Source organism: Malaclemys terrapin, chromosome 1 (genome assembly GCF_027887155.1).
Source record: "Malaclemys terrapin pileata isolate rMalTer1 chromosome 1, rMalTer1.hap1, whole genome shotgun sequence".
Lineage (NCBI taxonomy): Eukaryota > Metazoa > Chordata > Testudines > Emydidae > Malaclemys > Malaclemys terrapin.
In genome coordinates this window covers 240,995,530-241,010,995 of record NC_071505.1, presented here as the reverse complement: position 1 = coordinate 241,010,995, position 15,466 = coordinate 240,995,530, and the positions used below count along the sequence as shown (strand labels likewise).

At 38.5% G+C, this 15,466-nt stretch overlaps 1 protein-coding gene across 2 annotated transcripts in view; it reads right to left on the bottom strand.

Annotated features, from left to right (window-relative positions):
* Nucleotides 1-15,466, bottom strand: part of RGPD4 (RANBP2 like and GRIP domain containing 4) — a 64,962-nt gene that overhangs the window by 27,695 nt on the left and 21,801 nt on the right. For both annotated transcript variants that reach the window (XM_054010643.1, XM_054010653.1), the window contains exons 12-20: nt 14,546-14,669; nt 13,930-14,091; nt 9,857-9,994; nt 9,636-9,782; nt 8,570-8,752; nt 8,405-8,488; nt 7,021-7,159; nt 6,711-6,808; nt 1,058-6,149 (exon numbers count right to left, since the gene is read on the bottom strand). In XM_054010643.1, the coding sequence (XP_053866618.1) occupies nt 1,058-6,149; nt 6,711-6,808; nt 7,021-7,159; nt 8,405-8,488; nt 8,570-8,752; nt 9,636-9,782; nt 9,857-9,994; nt 13,930-14,091; nt 14,546-14,669 (6,167 nt within the window). The remainder of the gene's footprint in view (nt 1-1,057; nt 6,150-6,710; nt 6,809-7,020; nt 7,160-8,404; nt 8,489-8,569; nt 8,753-9,635; nt 9,783-9,856; nt 9,995-13,929; nt 14,092-14,545; nt 14,670-15,466) is intronic.

Below are 15,466 nucleotides of genomic sequence, written 5' to 3'. Positions count from 1 at the left end.
TCTGATGACTGTGAAATTGACCAAAATGGACCGTGAATTTGATAAGGCCCTAATATGTTAAACATTACTAGCTATATAATACAATGAAATATTCAGTTTCTACTGTAAAGTTGTAGGTGGCTATTTAAAGGTGAAGCTCAAGAGTTTTCCCAGCAGAAGATACAAATAAATCACAAAGTTACATCATTCATTCTCTGTCTGCTAAGACAACAGACCAATATCAGGATTTGTGCAGCCTCTTCAAGCCAGACCTCTGAAGTGACTGGCTGTAGGCTGCAGTTTGATCTCACAAGAAACTGGAGTCCAATTTCATCTACCATACAATTGTCTTCAAGCAAGATATTTCCCTGACTTAAATATTTCACTCTGCTGCTGAAAAATGTAGGAATCAGATAAGAAAAAGCAGTAAGACAAAAATCTAGTTTACACCATTCTACTAATACCACCTCATCAAAATACATCAGCAGCACTCAAGTTCTTATGTTATGGCAGGTTTCAGCTAAACCACTGTGCCTCTTCATAAAGAAATGGAAACCAAAGTTTTCAAACATGATTGTCTAAAGACAGGTCCCTGTATCTGTACTCAAGTACCAAAATAAAAGCCATAATTTCAGAAGTGTTGACAAGACTACCTACTTAGGTACAAGTCCAACTTATGGATTCCAGTTCCAAGACTTTAGGCAACCACATTTGAAAATTTTGGCCCGAATGCATAGGTAATTACTAGCTTGTCTGATTTCCGAGATATGGGCAGAGTTATGCTGACATATCACAGTAGTTCAGACATCCCTTGCCCCCTCACCATGCACAAAGAGAACAATTGTAAGCGAAGGACAAAACCATAAGATTTTAAGCTAAAGAGGTATTTGCAAGAATCATGAAGTTTGCATTCAACTACTGAAGAGAACAGTTTACTCTTATTACTGGGACACAATATACAGTATTTTCATTGAATTGCAACAAAAAGCCACTAACTGCCTTCCATGACAAATTTTTCAATAATCTTCTCAAAGTAAAATACTTAGTATAAATAGTTGCCAATTCAGACAATGCTTACCTTTTTCTAGTGTTTTAAATGTGTAATTTGAGGATCCTGCTGCTGATGTAACCAAGTAATTTTCTCCCTTGCTGTCTGTAGGCTTCTGATTGGCAGTGTAGCTTTCCTGAGGCTCAGTTACTGTAAGCTCTAGTTCTCTCTGCATTATGGTTTGAGACACTGAACTATCCTCTTCACTTCTGCTTTTTGAAGGAGAGTTAAAGCTGAAACCGAATAGAGATCCTGTAGCTGAAGTATTTCCAAATGTGAATGGCTTTGACTTTTCACTACTGAAAATGCTCTTGACCGATTCTGAACCAAATACAAACTTCGGAGGAGAAACCACTGTTTTTGTTGGCGTTTCAGAAGTGCTCGACACCTCTGAAACGTCTACAGTCACATCAGAGGTATCGCCATCCTGGTTCAGATCAGTTCTCTCCCTGGTAGTTTCCTCCAGTACAGCTACAGCAATTCTGCCACATGGAGACTCTCTTGGTGTACTGGCACGTGAAGAAAGAGGTGTAATCAAGGTGTCTTTTTCTTGGGCATGCTTTGCTTCATCAAAAATTTGCTTAAATGACTCTGCAACATCTTGTAGTTTAAATCGCACAGCTAAGAGCTCTACTTTTCTTTCCCCATCCGCAAAGTCACATGCAGTCCATACCCAGGCTCTTTCAGTTCCTTTCATCTGTTGCATGTTCATGTCTGGTGTTATTCTATGATTGGCACAGAGTTTTAATACCTGGTCTCTTCTCATTACGATACGAACTTGTTTATTGTCATAATTCTGCAAGATCTTTATATCCCCAATGCCCCTTTCTTTCCATTGATTGGCATCTTTATCATATCTGTAGAGTTTAGCTCTATGACTGAAGACAACTTGCTCATTTTCTTCACCACTTGCCACTTCTACAAGGTCAGGTAAAGGTACCACAGGTTCAAAGTACTGTCCATCTCTTTCTTCTTCTTGAGTAAGATCAGACTCTTCATCTGTTCCCACAGACAACCTGCTCTGATTCTGTTTGGCAGGAGATTTTGATGGGCTCAAGGCAGATTTGAAACTAAAATTAAATCCTGTTGTAGACTCCCCAAATCTAAATAGGTTTTTTCTCACAGGGCTACTTGCCAGAGGTGAGGCATACACAGAGCTACTTACACTATCATCCAAGGCTTCTTCACGTAAATCATAGTTATCCCACTCCAGAGTAGGCCCAGTGCTTTCAGCATGTGGCTTTATAATTAAATCAGAGGTACTACTGGCTGAAGCTGAGTTTTTATTCTCTTCTTCTGTCAATTTAGTTTTATCATCTGTCAAGAAGGTTTTGAGATCTTTCAACCCACTTTTCATTTCTTCTGCTTTCTGTATGAGTTGAGCTGTTCTACCAGTATCCACAAGTTTATGTGGGGTCTGCAGTGGTATATCCAACAGCAGCCTCTGACATTCTTCAAACTTCTGTTTGAATTCCTCAGCCTGCTCCGTCGTCTTGAATTTAGCTGCCAGCTGCTCCAATTTTGCATCTCCATCAGAAAAGTCACTGGCTAACCACATCCATGCTTTGTCTGAACCAGACAGAGATTTCAAGTTCATGGTAGTTGTTATCCAATGGTTTGCACATACTTTCAGTACCTGTTCACGTCGCATTAACATTCTTAGTTTCCCATTAACTTCATTTTTAAGAATTTTCAAGTTGCCAACACCACGTTCTTTCCACTGGCTTGTTTCTGGATCAAACCTAAATAGTTTTATTCTTTGTGAATAGAGCACTGTCTCATCCTCTTCCCCTGTCACTAGTTCCACTTTTTCAGGCATCTGGACTACAGGTTCAAAATGGATATCATCATTGTCCTCTGTCTTATATGCATCATCCTCCTTCTCAAGATCAACAGAAGTATTAGCCTTGTGAGCCACTTTAGAACTCTGTGAGGAAAATAACTTTTCGCCTGCACCTGAAAAACCCTTGAAGTTTGGATCTTTTTTACCAAACTGAAATTCTTCTTCAGAAGTAGTTTTTGCAAGGTCAGCAAAAGTGAAAGTGCTGCTATTCTGGCCAAAAACTAAATCACTGTTCTGTTTGTTAGAGACGTTATGAAACTGGATACCAGTTACACCCTTTGAGGAATTCTCCTTTTTCTCTTTTTCATCACCACTGTTTAAGAAGCCATTGGTACTTTCTTTGGGTGGCTCATCCTTTTTTGTGATATTTTTACTAGGCTCCTGTATGCCAAATTTAAATCCACCCGCAGGAACAGGCATTGAAAAGCTAAATCCTTCTTTTGCAGATTTAACTTCAGTATCTGAAGGAATCTGAAAGGTGAAGGAAGAAGGTGCTTTTCCTTGTTCTGTATGGCCAAATTTAAAACCTTTTTCAGAAAAGTCACACTTAAAACCTGTTCCCAGTTGTCCTACAGCCGGTTCAGATAATTTGCTTTTAAGGCCAAATGTAAGAGTTGATGGGGCGTCAACAACAGGCTTATTACATGGATTTGGTGCTTGACAAGCTGCACAGGTTACTGAAGAGCCTTCATTTCGTACCAAGCAAACACTGCAATCCCATTGCCCTTCCTTTCTAGTGAAAAGTCCCTCAAATCCACTTTTCTGGGGTTTACTTGCATCAGTGGCAGAACCAAATCTGGGAGCAGGAGATGCCTGAATAGTAGATGTAGACATATTAGGCTGACTTGGTGACTTGGGATTCTGACAAGCAACACAATTTACAGCTCTTGCTTCATTTCTGACTAGGCACACACTGCAATCCCACTGACCTTCTTTTTTAGAGAACGCAGCTCCAAAATCATTTTGTGTAGCCTTCAGGATGTCTCCTTGGCCAATTTTAAATGTAGCTTGCTGATCAAATACTGGCATGTTAGTTCTATTTGGATTCTGGCAGGCAGCACATTTAGATGCAGTGGGCTCATTTCGTACTAAGCAAACATTGCAATCCCACTGCCCTTCCTTTCTAGTGAAGAGTCCCTCAAATCCACTTTTCTGGGGTTTACTTGCATCAGTGGTAGAACCAACTCCAGGAGTAGGAGATGCTTGACTAGTAGATTCAGACATATCAGGCTGACTTGGTGAATTGGGATTCTGACAAGCAACACAATTTACAGCTCTTGCTTCATTTCTGACTAGGCACACACTGCAATCCCACTGACCTTCTTTTTTAGAGAACGCAGCTCCAAAATCGTTTTGTGTAGCCTTCGGAACATCTCCTTGGCCAATTTTAAATGAAGCTTGCTGACCAAATACTGGCATGTTAGTTCTATTTGGATTCTGGCAGGCAACACATTTAGATGCAGTGGGCTCGTTTCTTACTAAGCATACATTGCAATCCCAGTGACCTCCTTTTTTAGCAAAAAATGATCCAAATTTCTCCTGTGTGTCATCAGTGTTGGGTTTGAAAGCTGCAAAAGTTTCAGGTAATGGTACAGCATGCATTTCCTTGTTTCTTGGATTCGGACTTTGGCATGCTGAGCAGTTCTTATCAGTAGCTTCATTTCGAACCAGACACACATTACAAGCCCACTGATCTTTCTTCAACATAAACTGTTCCCCAAATCCACTAGTAGTACAGGTGGATGGGATTTCCCTACCAAAGGAAAAGGATATTGGTGTAGATGCAGCTGATGTAACTGTAAAATTGCTTTTGCCATCAGGTCCCTTTACAGAACTGCTTGTATTTTGGATGGGAGCCTGGCAAGCACTACAATGGGAAGCAGTTAAACTGTTTTTCACTAAGCAGACATTACACTGCCACATCTCCTCTTTCTTAAATTGAAATCCAAAATTCAGAGTTCCAGGAGTAGTTTTGCAAGGCTCCTTGCTATCCTGATTTGCTATTTCTCTTGTAGTCCCAACACTCTGCATGGCTGATGTACCAACATTTGATCCTGAGGTTCTCAAAATATTCTGCACCTCTTCAAACTTATGCTTGAAAAGCATTGCTTCCTCTAGTGTTTTGAATCTAATGGCAAGCTGCTCAGGTTTTGGAAACTCATCTGCATAATCTAAAGCATGCCATACAAATGACTTTTCTGAACCTGCATTTAGTTGCAGTTTCATATCTGTATTTATATAGTGATTTGCACAGATTTTCAAAATCTGCTCCCGCCTCATAAGGAGCCGAATCTTCCCAGATATTTTATGCCTCAATATTTTCACATTCCCAATGCCCCTTTCTTTCCATTCTTTAGATTCTGTGTCAAAACGGAACAGCTTTGCTCTGTTGCAAAAGAATTCCTCTTCATCTTCCTCGCCTGTCTTTACTTCAACCTTGTCAGGGAGTGGCACTACAGGCTCAAAGTGTGGACCATCGTCATCATCATCAGCACCATGGATGCTTCCTCCATCAGTTTCATGACTTCTATTGGCCAGATCTGAACTTGGGGTTCCAAACACTGGTTTTCCAGGATCTTGGAAATTGAACATGTCACCCTTGCCAAAACCTGAGGTTTTAGGTTGGTTTTGTCCCATGTTTTCTGTAAATGAAATGCCTGAAATATTTTTGTTACCAAAATTGAAAGCATTTCTCTGGCCAGTTGTATGATCATGAACTGTTTTTTGCCCCATGTATCGATCATCTTGCAAAGGTTTATCTGATGTTAGAAGACCCAAGAGGCTTTCACTGCTATTAAAAGCTGCACTGGGGGGCTGGGCTACAATCTGAGGTGATGAAAATGTGAAGTCTCCATCATTAGATTTGAAATTAGAGTTAAATTTAAAAGTGGTTGGTTGAGTTGATTGCGCAGGCGTTGTGAAAGAGGATTTTGTTCCTTCTGCTGGTACAGGCTGCCCAAAGGTAGATTTCCCAAATTCTATCACCTTTGATTCTGCAGACTTTGGAATCAGAGGACCAATTGAAGGTTTTGTGAAATAGCCTGGCTCAGGCAATGGTGGATTTGTGCTTGCTTGTGGAACACTGTAATTGTAATACTCATCACCAGCACGTGGAGACAGAATTCCAGTAGCAGGAGAATCAAAACGCAAAGGAGCACCATACATTTCTTGGGAAAATATGCAGGCAGAGGTGTTCTGCAGTGGTGGTGTATGCATTGGCTGTTGATAAGCATATATATGTTGCTGAGGTGTAAGCCTGTTCATACCATAGACAGGAGCCTAAAAACAGAAAGATTATTATTTTCTATTTGTACTATGATAATGCCTGTACAAACATAAGACAATCCCTGCCCTGAAAAGTTTGTTGATGTTTTCGTTTTTATATCTTAAAGATGTATAGACCTTAATATTAAGTGAAGCAGAACAGCTACAAAGATTTCCTTTTTATAGAAACACCTAGCTGCTTGAGAAGATACTGCTTGTTTCTTCTCTATTCCTTCCTACTACTCCCAAAACTTCTTCCCATCCTACAGAGAAACGGATCTTAGATTTGTCAAAGCTTTTCTCAATAGAAGATAACTTATAGTGAGCATGTATACTTCAAATATGAATGTAAGAGGTTGCTCTTGATGGTTCTCTCCCCTCCCGCACCATCAGAATCTGAGACAACTCACTCAGTATGTCATCCACATTTGGGCATTGAGCATAATCCACATAAGTGTGAATATCACACAAAGTTATCCCTAAAAGTCTTCATTGGAAGATTCAGTTTCACATATAGAAGCTGAAAATTGTTAAAGACTATAGTTCAAAGCAGTAAATTAACAGATCTCTCCTCACCTTTGTTGGCGTTACATTGGTTGCAGCTGTTCTGAGAAGATACTGAGAGTTATATGCAGGCGATTGACTGTAGTAAACTGATGGGCCAGTGGTAGCAACTAAAAGAACACAAAAAAGAGTGTAATTCTATTTTGCCATTACCCAAAAGAGAACCATCTTCAAAAGGTAATGCTTTTCAACAGAAAGGTATTTTTAAACTCATTTGCACTGTTTAAACCTTAAATGCCTAATTTATAGCAATTTTAAAAGCTGACCAAGGTCTTCTGAAAACAAGATACAGTAACTTATTAAACTCTCAACACCAGTTTACCGGTTAGTGGAGCTCCATGAAAGTTCTGTGTTCCCTGATAGCCATCTGACATTGTATCTGTGCCATAGCCTTCAGCAGGCCACCGATGAGATGACAAGTTGGAGTTGGAATTATTGAGTTTCATTTCATGCATCTCATTCTATCAGGAGAGAGTATTTATATAGTGTTACATTAAAATTAAAGACAGGTATTGTTGCATATTAAAGCAGATGTTTACTTTGAGGTAAGTACTATCTATGCAAAGCCTTAAAAATTCTCAGTTTTACTTTGGTATTTAACAAACTCTGATTTTTATCCAGATACCCTTGACACCCAAGCCTCAGTTTTGAAGGAAGAGATTACTATAGCTGGTTTTGTTCATCATATACAGCAATTTATACTGAAGAGGTCTCTTTGTATGAATTAATATAGTCTACTACCGAGTCAGTACACAAAACCAATTATGTAAGATAAAAAAAAAGTACTAGCAAAAAATGAACTGAACACATCCGAAGTGCCATATTCAACATTATATAAATATCTAGAGATGGCAATAAAAAGACAGCGAGACAATCTGAAAGACTGTGTCCTATTTTAACAAAGGCCCTTTAAAAGGGAGAAACAATTGCTTGTCTGGCAAGTGTAATTTTACAAGGCTAACATAGGAAATAGGGAATGAATAAGAATTTTCTATCAGGTCAGCAGCAGTGCGATTGTTAGGAAAATTATTAAAATATGGAGAAAGGTCAGTGATAATTTAATCACCATTAACTATATTTCAAACAACAAAAATTAATTTCTTGTTTTTACTTTTGGACTTTCATAACTTTACTGCTTATGTGCAAGATAAAATAAACTGGTAAAAGAACCAATCTGGCACAGAATAGGCTGAACAAATTAAACCCATTTTTAGATGTCAGTACTAGCTACCCCATTCAATGTTAAGTACATTTGAAACTAATACCTTACATAGTGCTTCTGTCCTGCCTCTATAACCATCCAACAAAAGCCATCTTTCTCTTATCATTTTTGGCTTGAGCGGTGCAAGAAGAAAAGTCTTGTTTTAGAAATACAAGAGTCTTCTCTTAAGTCAACAGAATTCACATGCTCAGTGTATGGTCCCACAGAAGGATGCCTTTATCTGCTTATGCACTAATTTCATAGATTCTGAAATTAAATTTCTATACAGTGACACTTGTCCCCATACTCTTCAAATTATACAGAGATTTAACCACTTTAATTCCATTGATATAACTGGAAATCTCATCACACACTGGAAGTTTAACTTGAATTTTTAACAGCCTGAGCTTTGTAATCTAATGTTAACTTTAGTACCAAATCCAATGTTAGAAGTACTCTTCACTACATATTTGTTGATACAATAACTCAATTAGGATTTATTTACCTTAATGGCTTCTACTTGCTGACAGATCATCTGAAGTAAAGATTTCTGATCCTCTGCCCAACGAGGGGGAGTTTTGGGAGAGAACTGAAAGAACAATGATTGACTCTTATCACATTAATTAAAAACAATACATTTCAGAAGAATTTTGTGTGTTATTTGATATACCTTGTAGCTTTTACTTGGTGATAAAGAAAATTTTGTTGGTGATGGAGTGGAGTGTTTAAATTCTGAATCTACAGTTCGGGATAGGCCATTCTTGAAGACAGGACTTCCTTCTTCGCCATAATCCCCAAGTTCTTGAATTACTGTATCCAGCATCTCCTTAACAGTTTCTATTGACACTGGTAACTGGGAGAGAATTACAGTGCACAAAGAGGTTTAGGGATATACTCTCATTTTGAGTTCAAGTGCAACTGGAGTAATAAAGCACTATTAGCAAAACAGAATTTCATGTAAAAATACCACGTATCAAGATGACCATTTCTCTATCTGAACAAATAGATTCCAAATATTTTTACTAACGCAAAACCTGAACATCCTAGCTTTTAATATGCTAATCTTTCTTGTCAGTTTCCCACAACTTTTGCCATTGTCAACTACTATTGTTTACATGACATATGACTTATTGTCTCTTCCAAAACTCAATGCCCACTCTGGATGTATGTCATTACTATATATAGGACAAAAATATTAAATGATATAATTCTGCATGAACTTCTGTAGAAAGAGTCATCTAACCAGAAGTAGTATATAAATGTGGCTTTTCCTGATTCCTCAGCCCCACCTGAGTATTTGTAAGCAATGACTGATTAGGATTAAGTCAAAGATATAGAGTTAAATGCAGTCAGATATTTAATCTCCACTCTAACCTTGGCCTAATGTTTGTCCAAAAATAAAAGTTCCTTTTATTTTAGTTCAATTTCAGAATCTTGACTACAGTATTGATTCACAATTGTTTTAAATAAAGCTTTTTAAAAAGTGCGCATAACAAAATATTTCCAAAATAGAAAAGAACTGTTGCCACCTGCATTTTAGGAACAAACTACACAGAGTCCTTTTGAATGCACAGTTCATTCTTAAATACTGAATTTGGTTTGTAAAGAAAAACACTTCACCGAAGAAAATGTTAATGCCCTATCAAATTTTGAAAGGATAATTTAAAACATGAGATTTCCTGCTGACGCAAAGGATTCCATCAGTAATGAACGATAAAGCAAACCAAATTACATACCTTCTCAATTACTGAAGTGTCTGTAAAACTTTCATCAATGATCTTTAATAGATAGTCTTTGCTCTTCTGCAAGTGACTTTTGCACTCTTCTTGTTCTTGTGGTGAGAGTACATCGGTCTCAATTTCTTCAGCCTTTCTCTGGAAAATCTATCCAACAAAGTAGTGATTTTTACCATACAGTATTAAGAATATAAAAATTAAAATAAAAGAGTTACACCTACTAGTGCAAGATTCCAATAAGAAACAACGTTTTTAATAGCTTCAAGTGCTAGCAAAGCATCCTCGGTTTTTCCATCAACTGCATCCAACATAGCAAATGCTATATATGCCTCCTCTTCGTATTCTGCAACCTGAGAAACCTACAAAGAGAAGTTTTGTCAAAAACTAAAAGTAAAGCTTACATCCTCTAGGCAACTGCTTGATACAAAGTACATTTAACCTCACGCTCTTGGAAGTGCTTTAAAAAAGCATTCCTACTGGAAGTTTATTTCCCCTTACTTAAAAAAAAAAAAAAAAACAACAGATGCCAATGTGTCCTTTTTGTATTTTTGAGAGCAGTTTGATAGTCACAATAATATTTCTAAAACATTTATTGCTGCACAGGGAATATAAAAAAAAAAAAAAAAAAAAACCCACCACAACCCACACACGTTTGAGTCACATGAAATTAGCTGGAAAAAAGTTAAGAATGGAAATCCAATTGAATTGTCCCCACTGTGTAACATTTTGAAAAGATGTTATCAACTTTAAAAATATCTAAACATTTAAGCTTTCCATTGGACTATTACCATTTAAGATTACTGAAACTGAAAGAAAACTTGTTTGACTTGTTTACTTTGTGCAGCTGACAGCAATTTGAGTCTACTCAATTTCAGTTTCTATATGAATCTGGGGATAAAAGTTATAAGGGGAGCTGGTAGCACTACCAATAACTAAGGAGAATGTCAGGCAACCATAAGACCCTGTTTTCAGTTGCTTATAAATTTTGCCAAACTAATTGTTGAGGCTGAAATTTTACATGCTCGTGTCTACCTCCAGCGGAATTTTTTGGAAAATTTCAACACAAATGTTCCAGCCATTTCCAAGAACAAGGTTAGGAAACGTACATTGTTTTGCCCATGATAAAAAATTCCTTACAACTTTTTAATCCAACACTTCTACTGCCTCCATGCTTTTGAGCAGAAACTTGAAATTTGGCAGACTGTTGGCCTGTGTGTCAGAGATGTGCTTTTTTAAGATACCGGTGAAAAACAGCCCAAATTTGGCCAAATTACAAGCCATTAAGAACAGTAGTTTGCATGTATTAAGAATATAAAAAGCTCAATGGAGACTTGCTGCGACTTTGCTGCCACAGTTCTTGACGATTCCACCTGTTCTGAACAAGCTGAGGTTCAGTGCCACAGGAGCTAAGCAGAATTTACCTTGCAGTTTGCCTTTTTAAAAGCTAGGAAATTACATACACAACCCTACATTAAAAACATTAAGGTTGCAAATTCAGGCACTAAATTTAGGAAATGCCTTTGCAACCTTAGTTCAGCCCCGCCCCTTAAGCATATGTATTAGGACAGTCTTTATTTTCATGACCACAATATTTTTTCCACACAATCCCTGTCTTGTTCTGTGCTCAGGATGAACACTGCACAATGAATGAGTAGCTATTCCACATTGTTTTTTCCTTATACCTTCTTTACTAGACACACTACTCAAACTCTGCACTTAATATGGAATTATTTCTTCATGGGCTTTTCCATACCCACCATAGTATGAGAGTGCTTCACAAACACTAAAGAATTTATTTTCACAACATCCCAGTGATGAGGGGGGCTTTATCCCTATTTTACAGATTACTGAATCAAAAGGGTTTTCCTCCCACACCTAGATGCTATTCAGGTTCTCATATCATGGCATCTCTATACCAGACTGTAAGAGAGTCGATGCCCTAAACGGTTTTAAGGCAATAGCTTAACCTCTGGCAAACTGACTTCACATCTCACTGAGTTTTACTAGCAGAGAATTTGGCCCAAGTGTTGAATTGCTGACACTTGGGAGCTCACATGAAGTTACTTACATGCTCTAGAAAGGGGAGAATTAAGAATATTCCTTGCAAAGAGTTGGCTGAACTCTGTATGCCATAAATTCAAGCAACAATGTATCCAGGAGCCTTATGTCATCCAACACAATACAGTACAGAAATGGAAGACAAGAAAATAAGGAAAGAAAGAGGGGAAAAGCCTAATAACAGAGTTATATGGAACAAAATCTAGAGTATTGAGAAATTATAAACATGACAAACAGTGAGGATTCAGTACTCATACTACAGTGATGGGCAGCAGCATAAATCCTTAAGGTACATCTATCTACTACTTTTCCCTAAGGCCTGAAGGTCTCTAATAAGAACAATGATGTAATCATTTATTTTTACAAAGCCTTTGGAAGACTAACTAGACTGCTGTAAGCTCTGGGCTTTTCAGTAAAAAAAAATGGATTAAACTAGAATCCAAACAAAAACAAAAAAAGTCACAAAGATAATAGATTATGCCTTATGCATAGGGCCCTACAAAATTCATGGTCCATTTTGGTCAATTTCATGGTCATAGGATTTTAAAAATCATAAACCTCATGATTTCAATGATATAAATCTTGAAATTTCACAGTGTTGTAATTGTAGGAGTCCTGACACAAAGAGGAGTTGGGGGAGGGGGGGGGGTCTCGCTAGGTTATTGTAGGGAGGTTGCGGTACTGCTACCCTTACTTCTGCGAGGCTGCTGGCGGAGACGCCACCTTCATAGCTGGGCGCCCAACCAACAGCTGCCGCTCTCTGGCCACCCAGCTCTGAAGGCAGTGCAGAAGTAAGGCTGGCAATACCCCTAAAATAACCTTGTGACACCCTCCCCCCCCCGCTTCCTTTAACTCCCTTTTGGGTCAGGGACCCCAATTTAAGAAATACTGGTCTCCTCGGTGAAATTTGTATAGTATAGGATAAAAGCACACGAGAGACCAGATTTCATGGTCTGTGACGCATTTTTCATGGCCGTGAATTTGGTAGGGCCCCACTCATGCAACATGAAGATCAAATTATTTTACTTATCACAAGAGAGGACACAGTATAAAGGCATAAAAATTTGTAATTTTTCAAAAATAAAGAAAGGAAGGTACTACTCTAATAGCACAGTTTATGTACACAAGACAATGAGCAACAGCTTGACATTGGAAGATCAAGCTTAAACGAGGCATTAGGAAAAATTTATGACAAGGTTATTAAAGCTGCTAAGAAATTAAGGCAGTAACCAAGTCATGGAAATGTACAAAACTCTACCAGAAATCAGAACTCTGCACTCATTTGAAGCATTAGAGTAAAGCTGGGTCAAGTTTTTCAATCAAAAAAATTTTTTTAGCTGAAAAAGGCAGATTCAAGTTGAGGGAAACATTTTGTGAATTTGTGTCTATTTCAACTAATTGTTTCAGTCAAAAAACAGTTTTCGAAGTGGGGGAGGTAATATCTTTTATTAGACCAAGTTCTGTTGGTGTGAGAGACAAGCTTTTGAGCTTACACAGGTCTTGAACTCTGGGTGAACTAGAAAGCTTGTCTCTCTCACCAACAGAGAAAGCTTGTCTCTCTCACTAATAAAAGATATTACCTGACCCACCCTCTCTAATATCCTGGAACCAATCTGGCTACAGCTACACTGCATACATAGTTTTGTAAGTGTCAAGCTAGAGTCACAAAACCCCTTTTACTCAACAGCCCAGGGGTTAGGGCACTCACCCAGGATGTGGGAGACCCAGATCCCTATTGTAGCTGTTCTACTTAGTATAAATCAATAGTCACTAAACCAAAGAGACACTGAGAATGACACTATGGCCTGATGGTTACGGCACTGGCCCAGGAGGGAGAACACCTGGGTTCCAATCCCCACTCTGGGGAGGTGATTCAAATCTGGGTCTCCCACATCCCAGGTGAGTACCTAACCATTAGGCTATTAGGTAAATGTGGCCACCAGTACTACTTCCTCTGGGATTTTATGAATCTAGCCCAAAATTTCATTTCCTTTTATTTAAAAGTTAACGGTGCCCAAAATCAAAACAAAACATTTTGGTTGACCCAAAATGAAGTCCCTTCCAACTTTAGTTCACAAAATATTGTGCTTTGGATTGACACAAAACAAGATTTCAGAACTGCCAGTGAATCACCTCTCTCCCTTCCTCAACAACAGTTATTTACACAGCTCTACAACAGAGTAGGTTTCAGGTTGCTTCCAGCCCCTCAATCTAATCCAGCTAGTTATGTTAGTACCTGAATATCTGCACTATGGAAGTGTTTGAACAAAGGATCAATAGGTTCAGGAACACTATTCTTCTTTTTGATGATTTCCAGCATAGGCAAAACTTTTTTCCAATAATAAACACTTCGTCCAATGTATTCCCTTTGGTCATAGAAAGAATTTAGACTACTGCCCTGTGAAGGAAGCACAATAGAAGAGTGTTTATTTTAAGGAATTTCAGCTATTACTAGATATTATTCAAACTGTTAACTTGCTTCAACTACAGACAGTCTTCAAAAGCTCTGGTTTTGTCTTATGCACCTCTGACTCCTCAGGTGAGTCTCATCCAGTCTCTGTACAAGCCTACATAACGCATGCAATACATGTAGCTAGAAAAAAAAGTGAGATTTTAAAAGGATACCAAATGACTATTGGAAAAAGGAATGCAAAAAGTTATTTCGTTTGGCATAACATGATCAAGTGAATATTTACTACATTTTCAGTTTATTTCTACTAATTGCTAAATTGTAAAATATTTTATCATTCTTAGCACAACACGCCAAACAGAAATATGTAAGTTATAAAGATTAAGTTACAGCGTTAATTATTTAAGTTATAATAAAGGTAAAAATATTTTTGGCAACTTACTGTTTTATGAAGACATTTTGCCCAGTGAACAATTAGGGCAGGTTGAAGTCCATGTTTCCCCAGTGCTCTGAGAGTGTTTATTTCATGCTGGACTAGAAGTCTTAATTTTGCTGCTGTTCCTGGTCTGAAAAGTAATGGACACATTGCCTAATTAGCCTGCTCTGTTTTATGGAAAACTTTTGCTTGTCAATCCATTACAATAATGCAGATAAATTATTATCATGCAGATTATTGGTTTTAATCCCTTTTTTGCCTCCCATTTGCCATATATCTGCAGAACTATCCTGATCAAGGTGTGCACCCCACACAGGCCCTGAAGGATTTAGATAGGCCTGTGAGGCCAATTAACATACTGGTAGTACCTGACAGAAAGAGAAAGCCAGGTATAATTGATAATGAAGCCCTATAGGAGCGGGACTGGGTGGTAATTATAAAGCCAGTAAGTTTGCAGCAGAAAAGGGCTTCAGGGAAAGAGTCTGCAAGCACTGTCTGGGGAATAAAAGATGTAGGAAGCAGTCCAGGGAGGCAGGAAGGAGTCTGAGGGAGTAGACCTTGGTTGCCAGCTACAGGGTCTGTAGAGGATGGGTCTGGGTTCCTCTACCAGCCACAGAGGAAGGTGAAGTGAAACCTCCTGAGGTAAGGGGTGTAAGAACAGAGCCCAGTGACAGATGGAAGATCTGCTATAACGTCATCGGACTCTTACACAGGAAGGGATGGACTAAAATGTAACCTGGTTGAAGGGCTAAGTTGCGGGAAGAGAGACCACTGAAGCGACAATGGGCAGGGGTCACCACACAGGGAGTCAGCTGCTATGCCACGCCCAGCCACAAGGAGATGCTCCTGCATTGAGTGAATCCCTTTACATACACCAATCCATTTCTAAAGGTATGTTGCCACTGCAACTACAGCTGTGATTGTACC